General features: G+C 36.0%; 1 protein-coding gene across 1 annotated transcript; it reads left to right on the top strand.

Annotated features, from left to right (window-relative positions):
- The first annotated feature begins 233 nt into the window (after nt 1-233).
- On the top strand, nt 234-15159 carry wech (tripartite motif containing 71 protein wech). The gene is made up of 2 exons (XM_034979442.2): nt 234-592; nt 11133-15159. The coding sequence occupies exon 2, from the start codon at nt 11162-11164 to the stop codon at nt 13487-13489; it is 2328 nt and encodes a 775-aa protein (XP_034835333.1). The 5' UTR covers nt 234-592; nt 11133-11161; the 3' UTR covers nt 13490-15159.
- Nucleotides 15160-21689: the final 6530 nt, after the last annotated feature.

The following is a 21689-nucleotide window of genomic DNA, read 5'->3' as shown; positions in this document are numbered from 1 at the left end:
TTTATAATGGCAACTTTACTGGGCTTGTCTATGGTCAAGTTATCATTAAATTATGGGTTTTTACTTGAAAAAGCATTTTAATATGTTTTTTTAATTAATTACGATCTTTTATAAAGTCTAAAACTGGTCTAAAAACAGCTAATTTGCTCATATTTCTCTAAATTCGCAGATACCTATTTGCATTATTATCTGTGCTGTTGATGAGATACCATAGACAAAAGATTTATTTTTAAATCAATTGATCGTTCATTCACCGCTGTTGTTTTCGTGGTGTTTTAAGACAAATAATAAATAAATATACGATTATTGCGAAATAATAATCAAATTAACGCGATGATCAGCAGTATTTTAAACTAGTGCAATAATAATTGTCTTATTCAAAAAGGGACTCCAAAATTGGTCAAGTATAAAGAAAGCTAACTTTGTGCAATCTACCTGCATCGTCGGGCATATTTTCGTAAATAATTATTGTGACCCGTTGAATATCTTTTTATTTTGTATGGACTTGTACGCAGCGGATACACTGTGATGCGTAAAATGTACGCTTACTTGTGATTTCGCTTTTATTCAGACAAATATTGGATTATTTTTGGTGAGTATGAGTAGGTATATAATTAGTTATTATAATTTGTGATTCACCGTGAACCGTCTCATGCACATCCATTATGTAGGGATCACGGAGACAAACAGGAAGATACTGGAATGTCTTATTATCATGGTATTTTGAGGCTGGTTGTTTATTACATTGTATGCTCAAGCTTCAAGTCATTAATTTATAAATATCCTTCTTGATGTAGGATAAGTACTTCTTTGTTCTTTTAGATTTTTGAATTATAAGGTTTGAGGGTATTTTCATTGTTAACTTATTAGCATGAGAGTTTTTGTTTTAACTTACCAAAGTTCAATGTCTCTATAAGTGTCTACTGCAACATTGTGAATGTCTTTTTGTGAGTCACAACTCACAACTTTCTCATTCACTTTACTTGTTTAACATTTTAATGAGTAAAAGAATATTCTGCTCATATTAATGCACACTCCTTTTTTTTCTTTATAGATTGATTCAAATTTATAGTACTTACAATGGAGAAACTCAATATGAGCCAGGTCATTGTACCTTGATGTTGTCCTTTAAACAAGTAAAAATTGTAAGCCTAAGAATATTTGAGGTTTTTTCCCTAAATTTTCCATTTTAATCATAATCAAATAATGTTAGTACTTATCATGGAAGTAATTTCTACATTTGTTTCTATGGAAATCTTTTAGAAAATTAGTATAAGTACTATAAGTACTATGGCTCTTAATTCATTGTTTGAGCTATAAACTAAGTGGTTCAATTTGAAAACTCAATTATTTTTATTTTTTGTGTACCGGAATTGTAGTTACATAGTAGTAATAAATTAAGGTACATGGGAAATGCTTATCTCTAGACAGAGATTTCTTCCAGCTTCCCATTCAAGGTTGGAATTAAATTATGTTCTGTTAGAATTCAAATAAAACAATTTAAGAATAAAAGTTTAATGAAGAGCCAATTTAAATGTTTAATATTAAGCAGTTTGTCCCAGTGTTCAAATTTTCTGCTATGAACTTATATCTCGAGTGCTTTCCAAGTCTAAAGTGAATAGGCAAGTTCTATGTAAATACGCTCTGACCTGGACATTGTCATTGCTTTTACACTATATACAAATACTAGTGACCCGCCCCGGCTTCGCATGGGTGCAATGTAGATACTAATGTGGAATCACAGTGATTCCTCTGACATTTTGTTCAAATATCGTCATATTTCAACAAATTAACACAATCTAATATTAAACTATACCTATAAACCTTCCTCTTGAATCACTCTATCCATTGGTGAAAACCGCATTCAAATCCGTTGGGTAGTTTAAAAAATCTATGCATTCATACATACAGACAGCGGGAAGAGACTTTATTTTATACTATGTAGAGATTGTGGTAACATGCAAAGCTTGTCTAGTAGTTAACAAAAAGAGTTTAGTAGAAAATTAATTAATTAATTATTAAAAAAGTTTGAGAGCCTTATACATTTTACCAAAAATAATAATAATTTTTACAATTTCACATGTCACACAATCACTGCAATCTTTGCAATGAGTGACTCACAAAAATGGATTTTAGAAATTCCACTGGAATTTTTAAATCCTACAATGAACATTAATACTGGGAAAAATAGCAGCAGGATAAATAGATAGGTAGGCCATACTGTGGTACTTATAACCTAAGTAAGGTTATTTTCGTGTTATTTTGCATATAATATTAATTACGCGAGCGGGCGCGCAGTTAATTTTCTTTTCCAGCCGGTTCTACCGGTACGCATTGTGCTGGGACTGTAGTTCGCGTCGTACAACTTTATTTTGCAGTCTGTACTTTGTATGAATAAACCGGTTAAGTGCGAATCGGACTCGCACACGGAGGGTTCCGTACCATCGTACAAGAAATATCACTTTAATTTTTAGGGTTTCATACCTCTAAACGAAAAAGGAACCCTTATAAGATCACTTCGTTGTCTGTCTGTCTATAAGGGTACTTCCCGTTGACTTAGAATCACAAAATTTGGCAGGTAAGTAGGTCTTATAGCACAGGTGATAAAGGGAAATCCAAAAACCGTAATTTTGTAGTTACAGCACAAAAAAAATTAAAATGTATTCATGAGTATGATGATTAGTATTTTCAACTTTCTAAGTGAGATTACTATACTAAGTGGGGGTATCTTATTATGAAAGACAGAAAACAGATTTTTATTTAATTTTATGCATAATGGTTTTTAATTTATCTTAAAAAATGACGAAAAATACGTCTGTAGTAAAGAACCCTCGGTGCGCGAATCTGACTCGCACTTGGCCGGTTTTTTTTTTGTGAGATGTAACCACAAATTCAGTTTCGGATTTTGGATTTTTCCCTTTATTTGTGCTATAAGACATTGCTAACTGCCTAAATTCATGATTCTAGGTCAACGCGAAGTAGGTACTCTATAGGTTTTGACTCCCTTGACAGACTAGACAGACACAGACAACGAAGTGATCTTAGGCTGCCTGTCCACTGGTGCGGATTTAGGTAGCGGAGCGGGGCGAAAAAGTGATGCGGAGCAGAGTTGCGGATTTTATAGCTGTCCATAAACGCGGAGCTAGGTAGCAAGCAGCGAGCACGCGACGAGTCATTTGAGCTACTGGCAGCGACGGCCAATTGGTTCCCCGCTCCGCTCTGCGTTAAAATGTACAGTACGCGGCCGAAAGTAATGTACATCGACCTTTAGAAGGAGATAGCAAATTTGTAGAGCTCTGTCTCTGTCGTTGAGACCGACAAAATGCCATATAGGTATGAGTGACAGTAACAACGGCGTTGTTACTGTCACTCATACCTATATGGCATTTTACAACGGCGTTGGCCGTTTGGCGTTGTTACAACGCTCTATAAAGCCGAAATGTCATTCTAAAGGCCGATGTAAATTACTTTCGGCCGCGTACTATTTTTTAAACTAGTCCGCAAATCCTTGTCCACTGAAGCGGGAGTTTTATGCAATTTTAATGGTTAATATTTGCACAGCTCCGATCCGCTCCTCTCTTCTCAGCACCAGTGGACAGGCAGCCTTATAAGGGTTCCTTTTTTTTCTCTGGAGATACGGAACCCTAATAAATAATTAGATGAAAAGTGAGGGCACTTTTTGAGGTCTGCTGCGCTATGACATAAATACCTACTATTAACTGTATACTCAATGGAATTCACCCGCCATACGTTGTAGTTGGACGCCGGATAGACGTGCTATTTTTGTCTAGTATTATTTACATCGACTAGTTATAAGTCAATGCGGGCGAACTATAAAAACGATGGGAAAATAATGTATAAATAAGTAATTGTTCTTATGAATCTTTTTCCGTGATAATTGACTATAATATCTGTTGTAAACAATCTCTAAACTAATTAAAACTAAATGATGCTCGCGACTTTGGCCGCGTATATTTAGTTTTTTAAAAATACCGTGGGAACTCTTCAAACGCCCCGCACACCCGCACAGCGGCCGTGCTCGCCCGCATCGGGTGAGTGCGGGGGCTGTGCGGATGTGCGGGGCGTCCCCATCCCGATTGCCATCTTGGCCTGTCGCATACTATAAGTAAACTAATAAGTTATTTAAATAAATAAAATCAATATACTTACATTTGTGCTCAGGCTCGCGCAACGAGGGTTCCGTAATACAGTCGTATTTTTTCGACATTTTGCACGATAATTCAAAAACTATGATGCATAAAAAATAAATATATAAAAATCTGTTTAAGAATGTACAGGTGAAGACCTTTCATATGATACCTACCCCACTTGATAAAGTTATCATACTTCGAAAATTGAAAATACTAATTATTAGTTCATGACCACAATTTAATTTTTTTTTGTGTGATGTAAGCCTCTAAACTCACGATTTTCAGATTTTTCCCCGAATGTCTGCTATAATATAAGACTTACCTACCTGCCAAATTTCATGATTCTAGGTCAACGGGAAGTACCCTGTAGGTGTCTTGACAGACCGACAGACAGGTAGACAACAAAGTAATCCTATAAGGGTTCCGTTTTTCCATTTGAGGTACGGAACCCTAAAAATAATATATTTGAATAGGTAGGTAGGCTACTCAAAATAAAATCATCAGAAGCGGCATCGAGCTGAGCATAATAAAAAAAATTTCAAACCTCCCCCATTACGCATCCCCATTGTCTTCGCTACAACAATAATTTCGAGAAAAAGCCGGGTCCATTCATAATATTGTAACAAAGTGTACAGGAACTTTTCACCGTAATTTTACTTCCCATAAAAAGTCTGTTTCAAATAATTTCTTAGTACGCATTTCCGTCACTTCGACATTGTACACATTTTGCATTGTTATTGTAGGATTGCCATGGGCTAAGGTTTTAAAAATAGGACTGTTAGCCGGCGGCGGCCCAGGTGGGAGCGGGTGCGTCCTGCGGAGCGGGCAGCGGGCGCGATGTCACACTCTCCATGCCGTTTGGCACCCGCTCTCGATTAGGACACGTCCGCGCGTATTCCTTCCAATTTCTTGTAAATATTAAGAGTTTGTTCCACGCGGTAGCTGCTCCGCTTCCTAAGGACCTGGGGCGCCCTCTAATATGTGCTTTGTGACACTTCATTAATATTTTGCTTGCCCGTAACTGCTAAAAAGCTTTAACATATTTTGTACCATACGTCAATGAGAGCTCTTCATACAAGAACTGTCTAATTTTCAACGATTAGGAGCCAAAAGTTTGGCCCAACGCATCTAGCGAACGTGTATAATACAGGACCGCTTGGCGTATATAATTGCCGCGTCGGGCCTGCCAAATTTTGTGGATTTTACGTGTATATCAGCCATTGATCTAGGTCCTAGATTCACTATTTGAATGTCATGAAAACAGATAGTTCCATCATTCCATCAAAGGGGTTTTCGGCGTAGTTTGACAGCTACAGAGTGTCGATCGCAGTCACCTCTGATTGGCTGGGACTTCCTCACTATTAAGAAAATTCAGCCAATCACAACATTCGGGATTGTAGCAATGATTGATGCAGCTTTTTCGACGACTGGCAGATCCCAGAACAGGCTACACAATGTCCACATTTTGTGTGTTGGACTGGTGGTGTATCGTAATTCGTATCCAAATCCATCATTTAGGTACGTATAATCAAGTCTCAGCCTCAAAGGCCCGACATGTGCGTCATGATTCATGAGTCGTGACTCATCCAAGTTAGGTCGCAAAATTTGTGATGCGTAAATTGAAGTGTGCCATAGCTTAGCTTTGACTCTCTTACCGCTTAGCTACATAACACATCTCTGGTGGAAATGCAGCCTAAAGGTGGTGAAAGTAATTTTATTAGGTATGCCGTTAAATAAACCACGAGCATTATTTAAATTCAAATAGGTACCCATTAGCTACAATATTTAAAATACTTAATTATGTAGTTGAAAATCTATTCAACGGTATTTAGCTTATAAAACTCGCTTAAAAAAGCTTAACATATTGTTAAAAACCCTGGGAAAATAAATAAAGATATCAAAAAAAGCTTAAAACATTAATGAATAAGTGGCAGAACATTTTAACATCGTACCAAAGGATCATTTCTTAAATCCACTAAAACTGACTAAACGCCACTACAAACTAACGTGTCCAAGGAAAAGAGTATCTGGTCTAAAAATCTAGGAATTGCGTACAGTACGCGGCCGAAAATAATGTACATCGGCCTTTAGAATGACATTTCGGCTTTGTAGAGCATTGTCTCTATCACTCTTACCTATATGACGTTTTGTCGGTTTCAACGACGACTACGGCGAAAACCCCTTTGATGGAATGATGGAACTATCTGTTTTCATGACATTCAAATAGTGAATCTAGGACCTAGATCAATGGCTGATATACACGTAAAATCCACAAAATTTGGCAGGCCCGACGCGGCAATTATATACGCCAAGCGGTCCAGGTTTATTTGTTAGAGGGTAGGTATATTACGGTGACTGCCCGCTACTAAACGGTTCGTAAACAATGCTTTGGAAATAGTAACAAAATGTCGATATTTTATGTGCCCAGGCAAGTAGGTACCTTGTAAGGTATTAGGTAGGTAAGGTATGTATGTTCAGGACTCATTACAACATTACTATTTAGGTACGTACCTGGCGTATTTATACTTTACAGTAAAGATAAGCGATTTCCCCCAGGTTACCAGGGTTTGTTTGAACGTAAATTAAAATTCATTCATAGTTATGACCTAGCTAAAGGTCATTATTTCTATTTTTAGGTTTCTGTTCCTGAACCGTAATAGATAGAGAGCTGAAATTTTCACAGAATGTGTATTTCTATTGCCTCTATAACAACAAATAATAAAAATTTCAAAATGGTTGCCAATACAATTTAAAAAAATTAAAATTGTTATTTCATATACGACGGTACGGAACCCTCCGTGTGCGAATCCGACTCGCACTTGGCTGCTTTTTTTTTAGTAATCAGTTTCAATAACACCGAGAGCCACTGCTCCATTAAAAAAAAATCCGAAGCTTAAGTTTATTTCGGCGAATTCGTAGGTGCAATGCGTGTTACCCGAGGTTACCTGCTATGGTAATGCATCAGTGCAACTATCCTACCTACCTATACCTACAAAGAAATCGGTAAAACAGGTTTATCGAAGCATCAAGTAAACATCAGGTAGGTATAGTACGCAACAGGTCGAGATGGCAATCGGGGTGGGGACGCCTCGCACAACCCCCGCGCTAACCCGGTGTAAGCGAGCGCGTGTGACGTGCGGGTGTGTAAGGAGTCCCCCGCCTTATACCCCGATTGCCATCTCGACCTGTCGTGCACTATAGGTGTAGTCTGTAGGAACATTTTTTCTCTTATTTTTTTTTATTCTGATACATTACATTCTGATACCCTTTGTCTGCGATCTCACCTGATGGTAAATGATGATGCAATGCAGAAGATGGAAGCGGGATATTTGGAAGGGGTTTCATTAAACCCATACCTCTAATCGGTTTCTACTCGGCATCTTACTGGAATACTAAAATGCTTGGCGGCACGGCTTTGCTGTTAGGGTGGTAACTAGCCACGGCCGAAGCCTCCCACCAGACCAGCCCAGAGACAATTTATAAAATATGCTTAAATTCCCAAATTGCCTTTGCCGGGAATCGAGCCTGGGACCTCCCATAGCGTTTTCCACTGCGCCAGGGAAGTCATCAAAACATTTCGCTTTATCGGAATAGGTAAGTTTCAACTAAGACATCACTCGGGGAACACGAGAAAGACCGAAAAAGAAAGTTGTTTGCCAACTTACCACGTTTCACCGCGATTGAAGTTGTCAATTCCAACGTTTAATAGTTTGCGTAAAAAGATTTGTTTTTTTACGAAATCCATATCCATATCGGACATAGGGTCTCGGAAAATCAAAGGGCCGAGATGTTTTTATGCAATAGGCATAGCTATCTATCAAGAAAAGTATTTTTGAAATCGAATGAGTTTCGGGGATTACCTCCTATATCCAAACTTACAAAGTTCAAAGTACCTCTTTATAATATTAACTAGCTTATGCTCGAGACTTCGTCCGCGTGGACTACACGAATTTCAAACCCCTATTTGACCCTCTTAAAGTTGAATTTTCAAAATCCTTTATTAGCGGATGCCAACGTCATAATAGCTATCTGCATGCTAAATTTCAGTCTGATCCGTCCAGTAGTTTGAGCTGTGCGTTGATAGTCAGCCAGTCAGTCACCTTTTCCTTTTATATATGTACTAGCTTATGCTCGCGACTTCGTCCGCGTGGACTACACGAATTTCAAACCCCTATTTCACCCTCTTAGGGGTTGAATTTTCAAAATCCTTTCTTAGCGGATGCCAGCGTCATAATAGCTATCTGCATGCTAAACAGTCTGATCCGTCCAGTAGTTTAAGCAGTGCGTTGATAGATCAGTCAGTCAGCCAGTCACCTTTTCCTTTTATATATTTAGATGTAGATTTAAACCAGCACAATTTTCGAGGAGGTTATATGATTTGATTAAGCACAGGTTAAAAGAGAATTTTTGATAAGGCTTAGTGTTTTAGATATACAATGCAATAATACTATACAGGGGTTCGTACTTCGTATCAGTGGTTCGCCCTTTGGGATGGAAGGGCAGAGGGATAGCATCGATTTTCGGCACCCTTCACAATCGGCACGGCGCGGGGGCGCGGCAAGATGGCCGGAGGGTCCCGGACCTGCCTCACGCACGCTCACCGCCCAAGGTCACGAATGCCATGTGCTTGCCACCGCATCTCTACGGCCTACGCTCGGAAACAGCATCTCGATTAAGGAATCTGTCCTCTCTTTCACACACCTACGCACAGTTGCTACTCGATACAGAGCTCAATATGATTAGGGTTGACAATCGACATGCCTATTATGTACTTTGTTGAGACGTTGGCGGATTGTATTTACTTACCTACATTGTTGTAACTTGCAATTTATTTCAACTTGATTATGCGATATTTTATGCTCCATATTTAAGTAATATGATTTATTTAATTGTTTTTTTTCAAGGAGCTTTCCTTTAATCTGTACTTTATTTTGTACCCGTTAGGGCAGATTTTTCAATTTCCAAATCAGCCCTTACTTCCGAATAAAACTAGCAAAACCTCATTTCTCAGTTGAAAGTCATCAGGGCTGAGATAGGTATAAGGCATTGCTTAAGATGAAAAAAAGTAGATTAAATTTCCTTCTAAATGCTGAGCTGAAATATATTTTTTTTAATTAATATTTGACCCAGAAATGGCCGTTTGAACCTGGCTTTTTTTGCCAAAATTGCAAATTGCTTGTTCTATTTTTTGTAATGAATGCATGAGGATTTTTTCTGACAATGTAGGTATAAGAAGCTGATATTGCAGAAGACGACATTATTAAAGACCAGTTGACCCGCCCCGGCTTCGCACGGGGACAAAATATGGGTACGAATGTCATAAACTTATCAACTGGACCTAATTAAATATTTTAAATTTAAAAAATGTTAAGTACCTACTTATTTGCTTAAAATAAGTAAGTAAGCAACACCTAGGTCCACCAGTAACTTGACTTATAGAAAAGAGTGCACAGCCCTAATTATATCAAATCTCTTTAACCGTCTGTCATGCAACTGGACCTGAATAAATATTTTAATTAAAAAATGTTACTTACTTGTTCTGGCGACCTGCCCTTGGCGTCCGCGCTTACTACCACGTATAACCTAAATACCTTCAAAACAAGAGTGAATAGGCAACTTCTAGGCAAGCACGCTCCAACCTGGACCTCATCATTGAATGAATGAATGTATGAATTATTAATTCAATAAAATTGCTTTGCTTTGCTTTTCTATGTTCTCTATCTAGGTTGAGGTCAAGCGCAAAAGAAAAAATAAGCTTATACCTACCTAACTAGATCCAATATTATTAACTTGAGTTAGGGAAGAGCGTACAACCCTAATCATAGCAAACCTCTTTTATCTAAATTATGGAAAATTTTGGAATGTGCCGTATTGGACAGCTTTTACGCACGCATTATTATTCAATCGTTCTATCTCGCTCCTACTTCCTTACCTAACTACATGAGGGTTGGTGGTAGTAGGGAGCGCACTAAAGTTTTTGGGATAGATTTTTTTCGCAAAATGCATCAATTGAAGCATCCCCATAGTAGCAGTTCAACATTAGACCGGATTGGTGCACGTATACGTGCTGAGTTATGTTTAGAAATGTTTACTTCAGTTTTGTAGAATTGTCACTTTTTTGTTTTTGTGCTGCCATCCGGTCAGTGATAAACTCGAAGACACAAGTTTAGTATTCTAGTGTTATGTTGTTTTAGCTGTAAGTTTATTGAAACCGGTTTGTTTTTTGTTTTGCTATTTCCAGTAATTTAATTAATAACCCAGCAAAGTGTCAGTGGCCACGTTTTACTCTGCGGTAATTATACTTTTTTATTTCGGTCAATATACATAGTTACTTGGGAATACCTACAATACTAAACATTTTAACTACATATTATTTTGTAGGTACTCTATAGTGTATTGCAATATTTATTTTCAGAAATGGATATGTACAGATTTAATAAAATAAATGCTGGACATAAAAAGACATATTATTATAGTCTTTTCTACTTTGCATCGGAAAACCATTCATAAAGTCGGCGTAAATGTTATAAAATTATTTTCGAGGCGATTTATCAAATCCATTTAATATAGTGAACTAGATTTATTATGTTCAATAGATTTGATAAATCTGAAATCAATTTTAATATAATGAAATAGATTTATCTATTACTAGCTGATGCCCGCGACTTCGTACGCGTGGTATTAGGTTTTTAAAAATCCCGTGGGAGCTCTTTGATTCCCGGGAATAAAAAGTAGCCTATGTCACTTACCAGGTCTTTAACATGCCCCACCCATGCAAAAAATTACGTCGATCCGTTGCTCCATAGCGAAGTGATTCAAGGACAAACCAATGAACCAACAAACACACTTTTGCATTTACATGGGTACTGATTTTCAATTGATTTGATGAATCTCAAATCAATTTAATATAATGGACTAGATTTATTATGTTATAGGAATAAATATGTATGAAAAACAAATAGACATCTGTTGTTGTTTCAGATCTAATGTGATTTGATGTGAGCGAAACGATGACGTCGTTCGCAAACATGACGCAGTCGCTGGCGGCGAGCCTGCCCGCCACCACATCGGCCGCGGGCTCCAGCCACAGCTCCAACGAGCCGGAGGACCCCGTCGCCATGTCGCACATCCTCTGCAATCTCCTCGAGAACATGAACAAACCGTCGAGTCAGACGACTGCCGCTTCCACCTCATCCACAATACCGTACGACATCTGGGCTGTACCCTCTTGCAGCTCGTTACAAAACGCCTCCTTGCCTAGCATCCGTGAGTACACAGTTTTTAATAATAACAATCAAAGCCATTCAAAGGAGGACAACTCGAGCGGATCTCCAGGCACTTCTTCCTCCGTTTCCATCACCTGCTACCGCTGTGAAGAACGCACCCCGACTACGCGTTGTTTGGAATGTAACGATCTCTTTTGTCATGAATGTTGTCACAAAGTCACTTCTGATTGTCAACTGAGAGATCACACGTTGTTGCCTATCCATCAAATCTCACCTATAGGTGCTAGACCTAACTCTGTAACCAACGACAAGGAAATCATGTACTGCGAGCTGCACGGCGACCCCGTCAGATTCTACTGCGAAGCGTGTATAATATTTATCTGCCAAGAGTGTACGCTGTGGGTTCATAAAGATCACTGCTATTCGCCAATTAAAGGTGCGTTAGATATGTGTAGAATTGGCGTTTTTAGAGCGATAGAAGACACCAAAACCGGCACGAAAGCTATTAAAACTGCAATAGATCGTGCTGTAGCTATGTCGAAATCTTATGAAAAGGAAACAGCGGAAGCTAATATGAAAATACGAAAAGCTATGCGATGTTTTGCGCAAGCTATCGAGGATCGTGAAAAGTATCTGTTAGATAAAGTAGAAAAAATGCGCCAAGCTAAGATGAATGAACTAACAGACCATATGAATACTCTTCGTGGTATTCTGGCTGGATTGGCGCATACTAATGAGACATTAGTGCGCAGTATGGACTCCGAGGGCATTGATTTATTTATGGCCAAGGAAAAAGGAAGATCCCAAGTCGATTATTTTTCTTGTATGTTTAAGAATATGTACATGACTGAAGAGCGTATTATGTTTATACCTCCAAACTATGATTTAGTTGACCAGATAAAAAGGCAATGTGATGTCCAATCTGCTCCTGCAAACGCAATGCACACATTGAGTTCGTCTTCATCTCTACAATCGAGACAGTCTTTACTACACTCCTTGCAGGCAGCTCAAACGTTTCCGCCGTTATCTTATCAAATGTCTGCTTCTAGTAGCTTACGATCATTACCAGACTACACGAGCCACACACGATCTACGAACTATTACGATCACAGTATCTCGTCTAGCATATCTATGGATTCAAACCCAGCACGTGGTATTGGTCAAGCGATACCAGGATATTGGATGTCAGTTTCGGTGAAGCCCACTAGAAGTCCGGTATCTGGTGTGCCAATGTTTTCATTTGGGAGAGAAGGTCAGGACGAAGGACAGGTTTCTAGACCCTGGGGTTTGTGTGTAGACAGAGAAGGAAACATAATTGTTGCGGACAGAAGAAATAATCGGATACAGATATTTAACGGTCGTGGAGAATTCAGAACCATGTTTGGTTCTAAAGGAACAGGACCAGGAGAATTCGATCTTCCTGCAGGTATAACGACCGACACTTATGGACGCATCATTGTTATCGACAAGGACAATCACAGGGTTCAAATATTTACCTCTTCTGGGAATTTCATTTTAAAGTTTGGCTCCTTCGGTAAGGAATGTGGTCAGTTCCAATATCCGTGGGATGTAGCTGTCAATACTTTAGGCAATATCGTGGTGACTGACACTCGTAATCATCGCATCCAGTTATTCACTAGTGACGGTACTTACATAACAAAATTTGTTTTCGAAGGAGCTAATCCCGCTAAAATGCTTAAAGGACCGACAACTCCTAGAGGTGTATGTTTTACTACTTCAGGAAATATAATTGTATCAGATTTTGAAAATCATCGCTTGCTAATGGTCGATCCGACGCTTTCAAAGGTTTTGCATTGCGTGGGTCGCGAAGGATCAGGAATCGGTGAACTAAATCGACCGTCGGGAATCGTGACTGATGACGACGGTAGAATTATTGTGGCAGATTCTAAAAACCACCGCGTGCTAGTATTCACATCAGAGTTGCGTATTTTATGGGCTGTAGATTTGAAGAGTCCCGGTCTCGATGATAAAGATCGACCTAGCGACGTAGCTTTAACTCCCGAAGGGTTTCTCGTAGTATTGTTTGAAACTTTACCTGATACCGCCCGCGACATCACTTCTCACGGCAAACAATACATTAAAGTATATTGATCAGAAATAATAAGTTAAGTGTATTGACAAATGTAAAACGCCAAGTGAAACTAACGACGTGGGCCGAAGGTCCATCAATTTTTATGTTTGTTTTGTTTAATTTGTGATTACTTTCATAATGTGCCAATTTTATTATTAATGTTTGAAATCTGAATCGAGCATAGCTTGTACGGAGGATTTTGATTTGTCAATTAACATTATGTGCGAATGAAATCCTCCTTAAATTAAAAACTTTTGTTACCATATTATTTTGATTTCAGTTTCATGTGGAACTAGTCTTTAAAGACCAAACTTTGTTTGCAGTGTTGATTTACACAGTAATTTAGCGCCACTTACTATAGCTGAATCATCTATATAGAAACTCAAATCAAACAATCTATACAGTAATCCGCGGCTGTCGAAACTTTGAGTTTAGTGTTATGCATCGCATAAACAAAAGAACGAAGCGTCATAATTATAAGGGATAAAAGATCACAATGTTGTGATTTAAAAGATGTTTTTATGTGAGATAATTTAAAATCTAACTTGGAAAGTATTTTTCAAATGTTACTTTTGCGTTTTTTAACTTGGTTAAATAAAATTAATTGAATAATGCACACGTTGATACGTATTCTTATATTAAGTTATTTTGCATACTAGTTTACCTAGATTTTATATACTTTAAAATTGCAATGATGGCTCTACGCCATGATTCTATATAAAATAACTAATTAGTTTATAGATTAACTTCATTTAGATTTATTTTGACTAAGACTTGAAGCGCGGGAAGGGGTTAGTTAACTGAGATAAGAAATTAATGCAATAAAACTTGGAGACTGACTTTAGAAGACTGTCTTAAAGACGTAGTTCCGTTGCGGGCGGGGCAGGTATCGCGAATCCGACGCGTTATGTTAAATGCAATTTTAGTTCCAAAATGTAGGTATTATTACATTATATTTTGATGGTTATTTTATTGGCGATAAAAAGAAGTTATTGTTTTCAAATTAAAATAATCGACGCGATCTATTTCTTTTTTTAATTGATTGGAGTGCAATGAAAGCTACCGTTCTTTTCTACAGAGTAACGTATTTGTTTTGGTATTCCTTGACGTAGTGCTATAGATGTTAAATAATAAATAATTAATCACTAGCTAATTGTAAGATCCTATACCTACCTTAATAACTTCTACTTATGTAAATAAGTCACGATGATTGACTCGTTAAGTTAAATTAGCTAATTCATAGATATTCTTCTACATATTAATTTTTCAATTAGAAATAACGGGTCGTTGTATACAGTCAAAATTTGTGTTAGTCCAAATATTTTAGCAAAATTGTTTCTCCAAAATTTTATGAATTATCGCATAGTCTATTTTTTAAATGTATCGATGGGTGAGTCGACCGTATTAGATTTAATACACTGTGTTCAGTCAATATGTGTTCACTATTTTAATATAAGTTTAGCATAATACGTTCGAATCAGGCGGTTCGGATAACGTCTTATTACTCGTATGACATAGTATAACTGCGTGTTGTAGTTTTTTACTCAGGTTGAGGTCTTGCTTCCGATGTAGGCAATAATATGTATAATTCCGTGCTAGCAAAATTGTAGATCGCATTTACAAGCTGCCATTGGAACATTTTAACGTAAGCGTCGATTAACTATATTTTAAGCAATTGACCCCGACAGATTTCCTCGTGGGATACCTCACGAGAAACCTAATTATAGATTAGTCTAAAGCTACGGCACCAGTATCAAGTTTAGACGAGCATTTATCCATATTCTAACGAAACTTCTAAGTACCAAAGCTATATTAACTTGTATATCGACTATAAGCTCACGCTCTCAACAGATATAATCTTTGATCAAACCTAACCGCTTTGTACGTATGAATAATCTATATCTACTATTAAATTAGTCAACTTATCAATATATTACAAACACAGTTTTAATACATCGATGAACTAGAATGTAGCCTTTGAAGATTTACGCTAAAGCAATGTTCCCAATAATATTGAGCATATTTGTAATGGAAAATTTTATAGTTAAAAGTATGGTTAGAATAATGGTTTACATTTATATACTTAGGTTTAGGATAGCGTAAGAATCTTGAAGTTTTTTATATTTAGCAGACTGCGCGGACTGCTAAGTGGCTGGTATAGAGTTTTTGGACATGAAAGGAGACGTCGTTTCCATGTTAGTTGAAAATGTGGGAGCCTGGATACGCCAATTAACATCACAAAGTTGACTTATAACTTACTTAGTCGCTTGTCAGTTCGATTTTGGTCTAATTTATTGCTCCACTGGTAGCTAGTACCAGTGCTGACATTTGGTGCATTTGGGCACGACTCAAATCTCTAAACTAAATTGACAGATCTTAAAATAGTCTAACAATGGGGCCGATTCTATTGTACACAGTCTCTAAGCTAAACTAAAATGACACGTCTAAATCTATTGCTATCCCTGTCATAATGTTGCTTGCGGAAAAGGATAGCATAAGATTAAAACCTGTTAATTTAGTTTAGTTTAGAGATTGTGTACAGGAGAATCGGCCCCAATGTTATCCTTTTCCAAAACATTTCTTGATAAAAAGAATATAGCACTCCTTGTAATTTTTTTAAGTAAAAGTGAAGAGATTTGTGTACAACCAAAATGGCAGCAGCAATATGGGACTGAAGATGTTTTAATAACATATACTTGACTAGGATTTCCTGAGACAAAAAAACATTGATAAATTATAAAAAGCCTGACGATTTCCGATAATGCTGTACGTATATGTCAGTGCTATACTAGATACTTTGATCTATTAACAGATTAATTTTCATCACGTCCTGCTCCCGTACAAGATCAAAGTATCTAATAGTAATGCCAGATGTCAGCTTTGACTATCAATAGTTTTCTATAATACCTATATGACCTAAGAGCCTTTGCACATGATGACTTTTTGCAAAGCTGATATGAATGTGTGCAAAACTTTAGTTTCGTCTGAGGAGCTTCAATTGCTCGTTAAAAAGTCGTAGTGAGCAAAGACTAACTGGCTTACCACAAAAACTTTATTCGCGGTTTAAACAAATGTTAAACCCGTTTAGGTCATACAAACGCAGTGTTTATTTAACGTTAGTTTAAACCTTATTTAAGTTTTTGTGGTGAAAGCATAATTATTGTTCTTTAGTATTAACAATATGTCACTTCAAACAAAAATTTTCGTTTGTGGTAAATTAAATTTTTAGATATACAAAAAATGAACTGATTTATATGACTGAAATATAGTCTGAGTTAACGTTAACTATCAGTTAAGGTCGGAAAATTGTTGTTTGAAGTCTTGCGTGAAATGGCTGAGTAACTGTTTCGTGCGATTATTATTTGCTTGGCGCTGTTTCTATAATATAAGCCGCGCTATAGAATATTATAGTAACTGATCAACGGTGAATTGTTTAACTTCATATTACACTTAAGGCCCAAGACACGGGTCTGCCCGCGAAATTCAAATTTAATTTGGTTTTTCACAATGTGTAAACTAATTCGACAAAGTAGACTTATGACATTCAAATTTCGCTTTTAGGCACATCATCTTTACAGGTTTATATAAAAATCTTAACTTGAAAGTGTCCAGTTTAAGAAATTAGTCAAAAATACTAATTTGTGAGTAGCTCACGTCAAACACATTATTTTGACTAATTTCTTAAACTGGACACTTTCAAGTAAAGATTTTTATATAAGCCTGTGAAGATGATACTGCTAGAGGCTTAATTTGAATGCCATAAGCCTACTTTGTCGTATTCGTTTACAAATTGCGAAAAACCAAATTAAACTTGAATTTCGCGGGCAGACCTTATTATTCATAATGGTTATTTTGTAATTGTTTTCTTTTTCAATCAAAATTTGCACGTCAATCTGTTTTAACGGAGGTTCTCGATTCGTAGTATTTCTTTTTTATATTATTATAAAATAGTCAAACATTGGTTACAATTTTTGCCTATAAAAATATGAAACGTTTGGGCTTAGTTAAATTATTTAGCTAAATCAAAATATATCAAAATTTAGAATTCGCAAACATATTTGATAAAATTATACTAGGTATATGCAGTAAAATAGTGCTGCTTATATTGTTCACGAAATATAAATTAAAGAATAGCTATTGTGACAAATACATAATATAAAGCGTTTTTTTGACTTGTTCGATTGTAATGAAAGTCGGTAGAAAATTTTGTAACTAAATGTGTGCAGTTTTTTGCGTCTTGATTATAATCAATTTACGAATTCCACGAAACAAAAAAATATTTATGATTTTTATTTTCATTTCATATTATTAATAGACAAAAATAACCTGACTTACTTTTGCTCAGTGCCATTATTAAAGTATTATAATATTATTATTTTAAAAATATTTTTTGTGCATAAAATGCACTGCATGCATTGTTTTATGAGAGAATTCTTTGAAAATTATCTTGAAGTACATTGAAATCTACATTTTTTTAAATTACGACGAATCTCAGAGTCAATATTTTGTCTAATTATTTAAAAATTATGGTGGTATTGCAAAGCAAAATACCTTTTTAAACACCAGCTGATCGACTTGTATCCAATAGAATGTTACCAGTCTACACATTTATTATCTTGAAGATCCCTTGTGTTATCAGTTAAAACTCTTTGATGATATGATAGAAATGTTGGCTGTATTCTTCACGAGACTGATTCGGTAGTTGTAGTATGTGTTTATTAATGTTTATCTTATAGTAGATATATACAACTAATTGTTATAAAATGAGAAAAATTGGTTTTATTTTTAAAACTTTCAAAATTGTTTATGAATGTAAACATCATTTAAGATGTCGGATTAGATGTTACAGTAGGTACCTACATTTTTTTTCGGTAATCAATTTGCAATAATCATTTTTTTAAATATTCAATTAGTTGCGTCAAATATTTATTCTGCGTAAATATAATTCTATAATCATCAAATAGGTTTGAAACACAGTGCCTTTTTATCAGCTACCAAATTAGCATTTTTTCATAACTACAAACTCATGTAGTAAAGTCGTATGCGCAGCAATTTCTGTCATGTCACCAAATGCAAGATGTTTACTACAGGTTCTTCATTTATTACTAAGTTGGCTCTAAGCGGCTTAAATATTACTTAATTCGGTATGATTTGGTTATGTTTCTTAGATTTATTTTGTTACTTGGTTTAGTGGATAAAATTATTGCGCTTTAGGGTGGCTACCTACTATTATTATAATAAACAGTCCTTTTAATACACCATACAAGCCTTTCGACTTGAAATGTGATGAAAATAGGATTCATATCTCATTTCACTACCTTTTTATTTATTATTAACTAGAACTATTTTAAAATATTCTGATATTTTTAGGTAGGTACCTATTAATGTTTTGTCACAAACTTAAACTAATTATTTGTAAATATCACTTATACGTACCAAGTAGGTTCAAGTTAAACCCATTATTTTTTACTAAGGCATAATAGGTAGCCGACCTAACTCGCTACCACTTTATAAAAGTGAGCCGAAATTCAGCGCATAAAAAAATGTTTTGATATAATCACGAAGTCAAATGATTTGATCGCCAGTAAACGAAGTGAACAATGTGAAAGCTGCTAGTTGCTAGCAGTAAAATTTGTAGTGTGTGATAGATACAATAAAATTGAGAGCGTAAATAATGATGCGTGGCGATAATTTTGTACAAGCTTTTTAAACATTCGATGTATAATTGTGAACTGGAAAGGGGAAAGCGGTAGTGCGTGCAGAAGGTCGTGGGTAAGACGCAATATAAACTGCATAATGATACAATTATAATATTATGAGATTGTAGGAAATTGTATTTGAGCCATTCTATTTGTAATATTTTTAATGTTAACTAAGCGCTTGTGTTGTGTTAGTCTTAGAGTAATTTTAAAATTCATCCCCCCTAAAGAGGATACTGTGACAGAATTTTTTAACTATATTATTTAATGTTAATTAAATTGTGGAAGTATACAGTAACAATTATCCTATTTTTTTATGTAAGAAAACTACCTGAACAGTTGGTTACAATTTAAGGATAAAAATCTTTTCATCTCTAAATATCTTCAAAATTTATAAGAAAAGTTCTGTTGCGGTGCTTTTGGTCCTAAAATATTTGAAATTCTTTTTGGTAAAAAATATTTAATATAATACTTTTCAAATAATATATGTCAATATCCAGATAATATTATAAATTATGTTATTACTAACCTCTGAACATAATCCAAGGGGGCGATGAATGATAGCGTATTGTAACTAGTAGTAGTATTTTATACGAACCTCGTCGAAAAACAGGTCGGTTTCGACCTGTCCTCTGCGCGAGGACCAACGTGTTTAGAAGCCATTGACACACCCCGTTTATATATAAAACTATGTTTAGCATTGAAAGTGTCTCGACAGCCACAAGCGGTCGTTTTATTTACAAAATTATTCAGCCACAAGTGGTGTTCCATTAAAAATTGAAGCAATAGTTTCTGTTAAGGAACAATAAAAACTCGTGGCCGCATATTAAAATTTGTTCCTGCAAACTGATAAGCTTAAATTTTTCAATGAAAGTGTCTATGCTAGCGATCATTTGTTAAAAAGAAATATTATCCTGCTGTAAGTTATTAACTTTTAACTGATTTTAAAGCCTACGCCAGAAGATTCGCTCCGTCGTCGCGTCGCGTCGCCCCTCCATTCAGCTCACCTTCTCGAGTTTCGTTTCGCTACGAAGGTCGCCGGCTCGATTCGCTCGCCACCTCACTTTTCGCTCCACTCAGCCTCGTTATCGTAGCCTCGCTCTTTCAGGACCCTCCTTTACGAGCTTCTGGCTTCGCGCTTTACAAATACACCCTAGGGTAGGAATTAGGATAGGTGCTCCGGCTACCAAAAGTATGCATGACACTTCATTAAAAATTTAACCTCAATAGTTTGCGTTAAGAATCAAATTTTAAAAGCTAACAAAAAAACTTGTGAGTGTATATTTTTTACGATAGAACGAGCGCTTGTGGCCATCTAGACACTTCCTTTAGCATATTTTAGCGTTGGCGGACACGTAACCGATTTGTTATCGGCCGTTTGATTGATGAATGATGATCTAATTATATTTTACAATCTACCAGAAATAAGCGTTTGCAATGCTGTCAAAAACAGGCCTTTCTCACATCGTCATTGTTCTGACTGCCCGATAAAATCGGTCCGTGCGCGTAGGTAGGCTCACAACAATATGTAGAAGAATGATTTCGAAATTGATTATTATCTATAACGTATAAGTGGGTATATATTGGCGCAAAAAGTATAATTATAACTTAGTTAGGGTATTGTGTCAGAGAAGACTTCTCACGTTGGTGTAAGTTGTGTTCAAAGTTTAAGTAACCGCATCTACCTCACTTGTAATACATTAAAGACTGATTGGAATTAATGCGATGGTGGTCTAATCACCGCTTTAGAAGTCTGTTGTCTACTAGAATAAGCAGTATCCTTATGAACTGATTTTTTGTCTTCTTTACTTAAAATAGCGTCCAAATATCCTGGAGGAAGTTCTTTTTCGTTTAAATATAAGAAATTTGGCCGTTACTGTTGCAAGGAAGTCGACAACAGTCTTTTTCGTTTTATATCTGCATATATATCTTATGTTACACTTCTGTAATATTGTTAAAAGAAGACTGATATTTTATAAATGTTCCTATATTTTAGTTTAGAATAATTTACTGCCTACCATATTTTTCATTTACGTTATTCCTTTCGGTAATAAATATTACTTTGATTCTTATAATCTTATCAACTGTGCATGACGCTATATAATGTCATGAATTTTTTGAAATTTTTAATGGAATTTTGTATGGAAAATTAATCAAGTGATTGATAGAAAAATGGACTTTTATTTTACCTTTCATCCACTTCCTTTTAAAATAAATAATCATAGCTGTTAGGCACCTATAATATACAACGCTAGTTTTAGTGTATACGCAAGTATATAGTTCAGCACGGCCAAATCTTTTACATTCATGACTTGAGTATAAAAATTTTGGTAGAGATGTTTAGATACGTACATATTGCTTATAATTCAGTTTATGTAATTTTCAAGAATGCATAATCAGTTTTATTTATTCATTAAAAATTAATCTGAATTATTTACTTAAAAATGCCGTAAGTAGACCGCGGATTGTGCCGCGGATACACTTACATGATAACTTACGACTTTACTAATGTAAACACTTA

Source organism: Maniola hyperantus, chromosome 20 (assembly GCF_902806685.2).
Source record: "Maniola hyperantus chromosome 20, iAphHyp1.2, whole genome shotgun sequence".
NCBI lineage: Eukaryota > Metazoa > Arthropoda > Insecta > Lepidoptera > Nymphalidae > Maniola > Maniola hyperantus.
This window is presented reverse-complemented; position numbering and strand designations above follow the sequence as displayed.